A 12,354-nucleotide genomic window follows, 5' to 3' on the forward strand; every position below is an offset into this window, starting at 1 on the left:
TATAATTTTGCATCAATATGGAAGGTCTGTCCACCTCATATGCTCCAGTATATCTTTTAATTAGATGTTTTCTATGATAACTTATTTTCTCTTGAAGATATTCATTTTAATAATTAAGTCAGCGGCCATATACTGTACAATTTCATTGTAACCAGCAGCATAGACATAGGTGGTTGCAATTCTAGAGAGAAATGAATTACAAAGATAACTTAGCTGTGAATTTTTGATCTTTATCTGGCAATTTCCACTGTTTTTCTTAGTTTCTATATTTCAAATCCTGTTCCCTTTAAAGTCAGTGGTGCCAGGATTTCACCCTATATTGCATATGTATACTGTGTACCTTTCATGTAAATGACTTCTATGGAATATTTATAGTCTATACAGAGGAGTACACAATATTAAAAGATGCTATACATTTGTATCTGAAATGTTAAAAATGTTTGATATTAAATTATATGATTTGAGAAGGGGTTAAGGTTACACATGTAACTTTAACTTTTGCATTTTCTCACATTCGAATATTTCAGCATACCACCTTGACATTATTTTAACAAAGTTTTCTCTATGGAATTTTATATGTAATTTTGAGTCATGTTACATAAATATTACTATGTACACAAGAGATCTAACCCATCTGTTTGTGAAATTATGATGCCTTAAAAAGTCATACAATGAAATTAAGCCAAGATGTGTGTGTTTATCAGCCGGTTAAGGCATTCATGGAATTATTCAACACACAATTGTTTTAATCCAACATGTCATTTGGTTTATTTTTCAAAGAAATTTCCCCTCTGTATTGAGGCTGTTGTCCTTTTGTTGTTTTGGAGGGAGGAATAATTTGCCTATGCTGTATAATGAGAGGTTTTTACCAGAGTTTTAGTTGTTAGAGCTTTTTGTTTGCTTTCCAGGTTTGTGTAGCATGGGATATATTGTCTTTTTATTTAGTAAGGGTGCACTTAAATAAATTCTGTGCATGATTTGAACAAGTGGAAACTTTTAATAGTTCAAGTAATTAATATAGCATAATCAATTCCTCTGAGTTCCCTCATCATATGATTCACTCTTAGTTAGGGGGTCTGTGTAAGGAACAGAAGTGGGGCGTAAGTTAAACTGTTTATTTACAAACTGTCTTTTTATTAAGTGAGAGAAGGCAAAGCAGCCTGGCTGCCTCCATGTTTTAGGCTATCTGTTAACTGTGGACATTTTATTACTGCTGAATGTTCAGAAGAAAAAAAAAGGAGACATGTTAACGGTGCAGATATACCAATAAAATAAAGGTTAAAAACTGCCTCCATCCAATTTCCTCAGCTCAGCAATCTGAAAGTTAATGGAGTTTTCACTGCATGAAATGTGTTGGAAAGTACTCTTTTTATTTTTAACTGGCATTTCTGAACCTACTCTGTATTATTTTTCAAGGGAACATTTGTGACCCTGGCTTCATAGGAACCTTTTGTAAGAGACTGCAAACAAGTTTTCAGCTTACTTTAATACTGGCTTAACAATCAAAAGGAAAGTTGTCACGTTTAATATTTAAACAAAATGTTCAATTTTTAAACATGGAAGTTCTTTTTTATGATTACTAAACCAGTATAAAAATTATTTCAAGAGATTTGTATCCCAGAAGGAACTTTGCGGCTACACGTCGGGTAGGAAGAAATATTTGAGTTTTGTGAAAAATGCCTATATTTGACCAGATGTAGTAGTAATAATAATAACAAATAATAAATAATTATTAATATTTTCTTTTATCCATTCATAAATATAACATCAGTGTTTCTAACAGTTGCAGTTCTACTAGTGATGTATTTAAATAGTTTGGAACCAGGAATCAATTCGTACAGATATGTAAATGTTTTTTTATCAGTAATTCTTATAAATGTTCTTCAATGGACTGACAGTTTAATTCACAGGTTGTTTAACAGTATTTGTGTGTGTGTGTGTGAGAGAGAGTGTGTAAAAGAGAGCGAGATGGCGGGGTGTGTTAATATAGCTTATTGAAGCTTTTTAAAATAATAGAATAAGTATTTGACCAAACCTCATTGATGCACTGTAGTCTTCATGGGGTAGTGGGATATATATCAGAAGAAAACAGGTTGGATCATTTTTCCAGGATTCTAGGGAGGTGGTATATCCGTAAGTGTTATCATAAGTTTAGGTGTTATCGTACCTTATTTGACTGGGGAGCATTGTGTGACATGAAAAGATTTCCTGTGCCCCGGAATTAAAATTGGACTGACAAAATAATAGTAAAGGGTTGTACTGGAGGATGTTAGGGCAGGTGACCTAATAGTGGAGGTCTTCTTGTCTCATGGAATAATCAGTAGTGGACCCGGTGAACTAATTTCTATAATTCTATACTTTCTATAATTTAGTAACAAAAACTCAAACCCAGATAATGAGAAGGATTATTTTTGCAGTTATGATGTATTATTATATCAGAACAGTAAATAAAGTCGTGAAATAAAAAGCCATTTCTTAAGTTTCATTACTATATATGTCTTTTTTTTTTAAGTCTAGTACTGATATCACACATTCTTAGATTTCACCAACCAAGTAATGAATGTAAACTCTTCAGGCACCATAAGAGGTCATTTATCCTCAAGTAATGTATTGCCTAAGTTAACAGTGACCAGAAGTGGTTACCCTCAGTGATGTGTTTGAGGGCCTATGTTAATTATGTCCAGTTCCTGATGATCAGATGTCCACAACACAAAACAGACATCATGGTTGGTAGTCTCAGTAAAGAGAACAATGTCTTGAATAGGCATTTGAAGTGGTTTATCCAAGTTAGGTTTGAGGTATGTTTGTGTAGTGAGAAGCTTGCATTGCTGTTGTCTTATATTTTACCCGTTGCATGGATAACCAGTCTTCAGGCTCCAGTGGTATTAATCTAGTAATCTTTTTCTAGCAATATAAGTGCATTTAAAAAGTGATATACTACAGCTTACTTTTTTAGGATAAGAATTAGTGTGTCAATTATTTGTTAAAAAATCATCATCTTGGTTCCTAAATAGCAGGCATTTAAGTTGGATTTTTGTGTTTCTATTTTGGTGTTATCAATAAAACTGACTGATGCTGTTATAATATTAAGCTGATGACACTTCTTAGTGATATGCAGAATATGTCTCATAAAGGACCTAATTTATATGACATATTTTGTATACCACTAAGAACTTTATCAGCTTTTAATTTTCATATACTATATAAATGTACTTTTTTTAAAGGGTAAACTAAATTTTCTCTGAAAATTCCAGATGAAACACTTCCAGATGAAGCAATCAGTCACTTTAATATGTTTTCAGACATACAAATGCCAATGATGCCAATATTTTGACAAGGAAATCCCACAAAATTCCCCCCTTAGCATGCATACCAGGAGCATATGTCTATAGTCCCTGATGTAGCAAAGCACTTGATTGTATTCCTAACTTTAAGCCTGTTAGTAGTCAGTAGAATTATTCATGCTTAATTTTAAGAACATGCTTAACTACTTTGCTGGATTGATGCTATGAAGAAGGTCTGTGGAGGCCATTTCTTTTTCCCTCATGACAGTATAAAGATATATCAGTTCTTGCCAAACATACTTTCTATTACATGCCAACTTTGTGCCTACTTTCTAATCGCACAAAACCGAACACCCTTGCCCCGTCCCTTCTCCGAGGCCCCACCCCGCACACTCCATCCCCCCTCCCTGTGTTGCTCGCTATCCCCCACCCTCACTCACTCGCTCATTTTCACCGGGCTGTGGAGGGTCCCTTTTTGACTGGGTGTTCCAGTTGAAAACAGGACACCTGGCAACCCTAATTTACATCTATATTGGAAATATCTATACTGGTGTTCAGTGTATCTCCTTTTATTTGTCTCTTCTTTAAATAGTCCAAGTCTTATCAGCCTCTCATAGAGAAGTTGTTGCAATCATTCTCAGTACCCATCTTAAAACACCCATCTATTTCTGCTATATCCTATTGTAGCATGAGAGTATTCACTACAGTGGTGCTGTATTATTTTCTGAAGTATTTGGATATAATGGGGAAAATGTTTAACATGAGATGATGGCTTCTGTTTAGTTAAGGTTTGCTTAAATATGACTTGTCATGAAAGTTTGCATGGTTGAATAAAAATTACCGAACACTGAACTAGAGGAATGGGGCAAGAACCTGTATAGAAATGTCCTCCTCACTGTGGGGTTTTTTAACACCTCACATTTTGTGCAATCTGCTTCACTCCAAAAGACAGAGATTTTTGTTTTCAAAAGTATTTTGTATGAGCCACAAGAATAAGTCATTGCTGAAATTTGTATACATACAGGTTGGCAGAATTTTAAAAGTGGGCTCCTGGAGGCACCTGAGAGCCACCTCACACTTGCCGATACGCAGCATCAGCCAATTTGCAGAGCATTTTATAATTGAAAACAGATGAAGTTTACATTCTAATTGCTAAACTTTTCAACTTTTCACAGCTATAGGTTTGGACTCTTGCCCTGAACCACAGACCCCTAGCAATGGAATTAAAATTGGAGATAGATACATGGTTGGAGATGTGGTCTCTTTCCACTGTGATCAGGGATATTCCCTTCAGGTAGGTCAATTTTACAGTTTCAAAATCTGTCTTTCACTTCAATATTTTTTTATGTCCAGGTTCTTCTATATCAACTCCACACTGAAAATGTCATCATAATAGAATAGATGATGGCTTTGCAGGGCTGATAAGTCTCTTTGTGTCAACTATAAGATCTACCACTATCCAACTGTCCTCCAAAAAGTGTTGATCTCTACTTTCTCTTCCTGTTGTTATTATTTACTATTGATGCCCTTGGTGTGCATAAGTCTTAACAGATGTCATATGTCTTGGTCTCAGCCCTGATAATCTGATCATCTAAGTTAAATAAATAAATTGATGAATAATAGCATTAGATCATGATGAGTAAGAGGAAAATGAAAAGAATTTGAAGAGGAGAAAAAACAGTAAACAAACAATGGGAAGGTAATTCTGCCACTGGGAGATCATTTTTTTCCAGGAAACCAGATTATACATATGGTTTTCTTTATGATGTTTCCTGTTTGTTACTTTTTCTACTATTTTAACCCAAAGGAAAGTTTCAAAAATGGGTGGTTTTTTTTTTTTTTTTTTTCAAAACAAGCTATTCCATGGTACTAAATAAGATCGGTCTGGAAGCAATTTAGTGAGCATGAATTACAATTAGTCTTGTAAGGAATATCTTATGTATTTGAGTCTCCTCAGATGTGCATCCAATAGGAAACTGTCTGCCCACGTCAGAGGTTTGGATTTTTTTTCAGACTTCTTTCAGCTAAACCAGAGAACCAAATGCAAAACCTAGTATTGTGTGGATTTGTGTCACTCTTTGAAGGACTAAGGATCCAACTGATAGATTATTTTCCTCTAAAAACATATTATTTTTTCATCAGACTCTATAGTTAATAGTCTTTGTTTTATTTAGTGGTGTAGACATTATGCTCCCAGGATATTAGAGAGACAAGGAGGGTGAGATAATATCTTTTAATGGACTAATTTCTGTTAGTGTAAGCTACAAAGCTGGTCTCTGTCACCATCAGAAGTTGGTCCAAAAAAACATTTTACCTCACCCATTGTGTCTTCATTTTATTTAACTCTTTCAGAGCATAAAAGAGAGAGAACACAACAGAATGTAAATTACTTATAGAAAATGTATTGTTAACTTTCTTAGCTAATGACATGCATCATGAAGCGAAAAGCTTTCTTGCTGTGATGTAATAACACATAAGTTATTAACTAGTTCTTGACACCTTATGAGCAAAAGTAAAGACTCATTTCTTTGCCTTTCCTTTCCTCAATAACATCCGTCTAGCCTTCTGTGCTCCGCTACCGCATAAAATGCACACAAAAAATTCTGTCATCAGACCCAGATTCTGTGCATTAGAGGGAAGGGTGTCAAACACAAATCATTCCAACACCTGCTTCACACAATTCTGTTAGGACCCACATGCTATGGTGATGGATAGATTATCAAAAGAACCTGAAATTTTGTAGATCCTACTGTAAAATAATGCAATGGATATTGTAAACTGAGAGATCATTATTAATAATAGTGTGTCTCTTGATCATACAAATGGCAGCAAAGCTTTTTCACCCTGTCATGTCACATTTTATTTATTCTTCACTTCAAGCCAAACCTAGTCCCAAGCACCAGTGCTGAATCCAAACACTTTATTGGGGATCTCTGTTCAGGAAAAGGAGTCAAGAATTCTTCTTCACAAGGGTGTTAAGCTTAAAAGAACACTTCCAGCACCTACCGTGCAAGGAGTCTCCCTTGGGCTGGGGACAGAGGATGGATATAACTCTTTGGCTACAATTACACTTGGAGCTGGGCGATGTGATTCACAGCTCATGTAGACATACATGGTTTACTCTCTGGCTTTGGTTATGTAAATGGTTGCTGTGGAGTTCCTTGCTCCCTCTGCTTAGCAACAGGAAGTAGCATGAGTGACAACAATGGAAAGTATGTACGCTCAGGATGGCAGAACTTTTGCAACAGGAATGTTTGTTTTCCCTCCTTGCCTTTATATTCCTTACTCATCCTCACTCAGTTCTGCAAACTGCTATTTGGATTTGGGACTTCTGTCCTCATCCTTCCTCATACTCCCCCCTAAGCCATGGGACCATCTTAGTGCTGTGACTTCCCTACCTTTCAAGATTAGCTGAAGGGGCCTCTGCCGCTCCTAATGCTTTTCTTGCAGCTTTGACTGTGACTTTCTGGAGGTCTCAGTTTATTCCTCATGTTGCCTAGAAAAGGAAGGCATCATGAGGATGATTGTAGGAGGCTGCCATTAAGGAGCAACCCAACAATTATTTCTGTGTATTTTCACCTTTGTTTTATTTCATACAAAAATACTGGAGTGTGAACAGATGAGTCACACTGAATATGTGAAAAAAAAACAAATGTAATAATTAACAGCATAGACCGTGCAAACACACACACACAAAATCCCATTGGACTCTTTTGCCATCACATACAGTTTGATATTGTCACTTCGGTTTTGTGTCAACCCTGAGCTGATAGCATGCAGTAAGACGGAAATGCTTTTTTTCTCTGCTAGGAGAGAAGATAAGTGGGCTGCAGACTAATTAATAAATTGCCTTAAATTACTGATTGTGGGCTTTACAAATACTCAGTTCCTACAGATACTGTAGGCTTTGAACTGCAATACAGCTTTAAGAATAAAAGCAGCTCATTTCAAATCAAGGTTGCACAAATAGTTCTAACAAGAACATCTTGAAATATACACTCTATAATTTTCCAACAGGGGCCAGATGCATTATAGTTCTTTTAACTTTCTGTTTGATACCCCATCCCAGACATTCATGATTACATGAGAGATGCTGAGCCACATAGTGGCTGTCTCTGGGTGTGTCTTGGAACCATCTTGATTTGGATTGTCTTGATATACCAAAGGAGCCATTTTGGAACATTTATGGCACATATTTTGTTGTAAAAGAGCACTGCTTCTTATAGAGAACAGTACTGAAACTCTAATGTTTTAATTTCTGGACACTTAAACCGACTTGTTTTTCTGTCAAGAGTGGCTTAATCCTTTAGAATACATTTTTCTTGACCTAAATGTAAATATCTTTGCCAAATCTGCTAAAGCATTAGTATTGGAATATACTAATAATTAAACAATACTGAATTGCTTTAGTTGGGTTTAGATCTTGATTTTTTAAACTTTACAGTATGATTCAGCTCATCAAAATGTTATGGCTAGTAACACAGAATTCAAGCTTATATTCTTAGTACCAGCAATAAAATTACAAACCATGGAACCATTTTGTTAAAGGGGTGGGTAGTCACACAAGTAAGGATTACATGGTCCGGTAAAGTACAAACTACAAAAGTAAAAATAGAGTTAAACATTTTATAAGCTCTTCCTTTTTATTTATATTGATGTTGTCAATGAGTATCACTGCATGTTATTGTTATGACTATAAAGAAGTAGTGTACTGAATTTGGAAAATGCATTAATATATGTCTTGTCTTGTCATTGTAGGGACATTCACATATTACCTGTATGCCTGGACCAGTGAGAAGATGGAATTACCCTATTCCAATATGTTTAGGTATGTTCGTTGTATGTAAAATTTGCTTCTTCAGTTCGCCAGACTGAAAATTATGCAAGACCTGGAGATAAAGCATTCTCAATCAAGGGTGTTTGATTATAGAATACACATCCAAAGGAGATCAGATCAATCTGTACTCTATCAGAGTGTACTGCAAAACTGTCCTCTTTGGCAAAGCTTTCCCACAATAGTCAAATATGTGGAAGAAAGGAGGAAATATGTCACAAGCAGAACCTCCTCTACGAGGGAAGGGAGAAGAGCAGAAGACTTATCAAGTTTTCCAGGGACCTCTTTAGGCAGAGCTAATGTATCTTTTAGATACTACACTGGTGAGTTCTATAGAAAACTATAAGAGAAAGCAAGAAAGAAAGAAAGAAAGAAAGTGTGATTAAAATTGAAAAGATTCTCAATAGTATGCCTTGATTGTAACTACTGCCTACAAGTATCTCCCTCATTTTGCAGCACAATGTGGTGGTGCTATGTCTGACTTCAGTGGAGTGATTCTTAGCCCTGGGTTTCCTGGAAACTATCCCAGCAGTTTAGATTGCACATGGACAATAAAACTGCCTGTTGGGTTTGGTATGTATCCTTTCAAGAATTATCTTGTGTCTTGTGTTTATGGCTTTAAAATACTTAACAATTTTTTAAATATTTTATATATTTATATTGTTCCACAGATTTCTGCCAGTGGATTTAAAATACATTTTAAAGATTAGCGGTGTCATACAACTGAGAATCAGGTTATAAAGGGCTTGTGCATAAAGAAAACAATGGTAAAATTCACACAACTACTGTTACTTGCTTGTATCCACTATTAAATATAAAACTAGTTTACTATTTTTAAAGTTTACCCCATCCTTATAGTCATTTTATGTTTATAGTATGTATGTTATTTCTGCACTTATCTTCAGTGTTGCAAAACCCACTCACTGTGACACATATGCCATCTATGTTGGTGGCCAGCACCTTTAACTTCTAAGAGTGGATCTGAAAAAATTGGGGTTAGATGGATTCCAATTAATTATCTGGTAAATTATACACTTCTGGTCAGAGAAGGGAATTCTCCTCCCTTCCCTGTCAGACTGATAAGTAGCAGGGCAGGAATTTTTCTCCACATCCAAGCACTAGTAAAAGCACAACCTCTGTTCAGTTATCATTTAAATAGAAGATCTTGGCAACAGACTTTATGGTGTAATAGACTTTATCAAAATGTCCCATGGAATTCAATAGGGATGAAGCTAATAGCGTTCTATGGAAAATAAATATGTCTTTAGAACTTATTGTTAAACACCAAATACATTTACCCATGAAGTGTCATTGGGCCAGAGAGAGACTGCCCTGATGGCCTATCCATTCTTACACTCACTTGGGAGATTGAAGACCCAGCTTCAAGTTCCTTGTCCAATGAATATTTATTTATACAAAAGGTGAGAAAAAATTCCACTCCAGAATAGCCGGGACATTCACATGGGATGCATGAGCAAGGCAGAGTACGGAGTTGAACCAAGGTCTCCTACATTCAAGGTGTCTGCCCTCACCACCTGGCTATTTTGGTTTCTTGGTCCCAAAATTTATTTCTGTTTTTTTTTAAATTCCATAAGTGCTCAGTTTTGTCCTAAATGGGAAAATGGGAAAAGTTTTGAAATCTTGAAATGTTTTGTGGGACATGAAAACTATTTCCCACACAGTTCTATATATTCGAGAATATTAAACTCATTATAATTCTTCCTGAACAAAACACATCTTTGGGGTCTGGGCACACATTATATTCTGCTACATGATAGATGTATCCAAATAAAATAATCTGAGAACAATTTTTTCCAGAAAATACCAGAAAACAGTGCCTGTCAGCTGCATTGTCTATTGTTGTCCTTTTGCTGTGATTTCATATTAATAAGTTAAGAGCCAGTTCACCTTTAAAAATATACTTGGTATGTTTATACAAATGATTTCTAATTAATATGTTTACAGATTACTCACACAGAAACACACACACACAAAAGAACATCATTAAGATTGTAAAGTCAAGCACTCAAAAGTTAGGAAATTCCAGAATTAAGGATGCCACTTGTGCATTATGCGTAGGCATTATGATTCTGTCTTTAAATTAAATGTCCACATACAATTTTTTTCTACAGTGCTCCTGCCATTCAATAGGACTTAAGCACCTAAGTACTTTTCGAATAAGGGTACATTCCTGAGTTGGAATTTTTGGTTACAGGCTTTTTTAACTTTCAGATCATCTTTATCTTCACCACTGTTTGTGTGAGAAAGTACTAAAAACAAAGGGCACTTAATTTACAGTTATTTTCAATTATTAATTAAATATGAATATCCAATCATGGCTAATTTGCAATTGATTTAAATGGATTTTTCATTTGATATTTTTGCTATTCTTTCTGAGATTTTCCCCTGATTATATATATAAAAAATGTTTGTTGTGCCATTGTATGCCTAATTCAGGAGAGACTAATAAACTTATGGATCAGTTAATGGAGGATATCCAATGCAGAAAAATATGAAGACATTAATGAGACAAACAAGCACAACATTGAGTCAAAATGGAAGGATGACAGAATTTCAATGAAAGTGGACAAGTAGGGAAAATGGGAATGGTTTTTAAAAGGTCTGGAAGGAGAAGGCAAAAAGTTTGAACTTGATATAGTGGAAGAGAGAACCAGTGGAGTAATTAAAAGAGAGAAGGGCCATTGTGACTTGAGTGACAGGCAACAAAGATGATTTCAGAGCTGCCATTTGCATGGAGTGGAAGGGTGAGCATGGAATGTGAGAGTCAAGGAGGCTAGAGGGGAGGAAATGGCACTTATCAAGCAACCATCCATGATTATGAGGCATTTGAAGTTATAGGTCTGTGAACTGAAATAAATTACTGACTCTAAAAATGTTACAGAACAAGAAAGGGGCAAGATTGGGACACAAGCTGGTTGCATGATGTGAGAGAAAGAGAGTTTATGAGCCTGAATGACTGGATGGAAGGTGGTTTTGCCAACAGAAACAGAGAATAGGGGAAATGGATGTTATTTTAGAGAGGAAAAACAGCAGGTTTAGTTTTAGTCTTGTTAACCTAAACTTGGAAGGATGGCAGAATCAAAGAAGGAGAGAACAAATTTATAATGGAAGAAATCTGTATGTTGTTATGAGATTTTCTCCAAAGCAAACAGAGCATAGGTACAGAGGCAGAAGTAATTGTAATTAAATCATGTACTAAACTTGTTCCTATAGAATATAAATGTTACATATCTCAGAAAACTATTCACAAAGCTTGCATTGTATCCGGAAAGAAATCTCTAATGGTTGCAGTGACAAACACTATTTAAATGTTAAGATTTAGATAGTTACAAAATTATTAATGATTATTCAATAATTATATTGACATTATATGTCTTAATTGAACATTATATGAAATCATGATGATTGTCTTTGCCACCAAAGGGACTCAATCATCTTTGTAATGAAAGCACTGCATTATCATTGTACAGTGGCATTAAATAACTTCAGACAAAACAAAAATGCTGTTTTATTTTACCTTATTCAAAACAACATAAAAAGGGAAAATGTTTAATGGATCCAGTATCCTGTATTTTGGTTGAGCAGTTCCTCTTTCTGCTGTCCCCTAATAATTGTAACAAATCATCTGGAGGGGACAGATAATCTGCAACTCATCTCGTAAATTCTTTTGTTGTTCCTCATTGAATCAAAGATGCAGAAATGTCTCATTATTTATAAGAGCATCCTTCAGCACAGTGTGTGGGGAATTAAGGATAAGAACTGCATTTCTAATTCCTAGTGTCAAGTGCAGAAAAATGTATTCCATAATGTTAGAGTGCACCCTCTTTTGAAAGACTGAAATAAATTATGTATATGGTATTTATTGATTTGTACATAGTGCCCCCTTTAAAAAAATCAAAGCACGCTGAAGTATATTATTTAGAGATCACTTTATCTACCATTGAAATGCATATTTTTCTTGGATGGAACACAACTGAAATGAAAGGTACAATTGAGGTTATTAGACTGTAATTACCAAAAGTGGAATTTGGAAAAGATATTAGGAATAAAACCCTTAGTTTTGCAAAACATGCCATGGGATCTTTAATTACCTCAAAGGTTCAGGCTTTGGTTGGTATGTCTTTGGACAGACAGCACTTTCAACATCAGTATTCTTTCTCTTGCTGGGGCATTAGGTTTAGTAATTACTGTACGAAGAGGAAAAACTGTTTTGTA

General features: G+C 35.3%; 1 protein-coding gene across 2 annotated transcripts in view; it reads left to right on the plus strand.

Moving 5' to 3' along the window:
- CSMD3 (CUB and Sushi multiple domains 3) overlaps positions 1 to 12,354 on the plus strand; it is a 1,174,472-nt gene that overhangs the window by 990,583 nt on the left and 171,535 nt on the right. For both annotated transcript variants that reach the window (XM_037892097.2, XM_043539165.1), the window contains 3 exons: positions 4,460 to 4,578; positions 8,043 to 8,112; positions 8,575 to 8,691. In XM_037892097.2, the coding sequence (XP_037748025.1) occupies positions 4,460 to 4,578; positions 8,043 to 8,112; positions 8,575 to 8,691 (306 nt within the window). The remainder of the gene's footprint in view (positions 1 to 4,459; positions 4,579 to 8,042; positions 8,113 to 8,574; positions 8,692 to 12,354) is intronic.

The sequence above is a fragment of the Chelonia mydas genome, chromosome 2, assembly GCF_015237465.2.
Source record: "Chelonia mydas isolate rCheMyd1 chromosome 2, rCheMyd1.pri.v2, whole genome shotgun sequence".
NCBI lineage: Eukaryota > Metazoa > Chordata > Testudines > Cheloniidae > Chelonia > Chelonia mydas.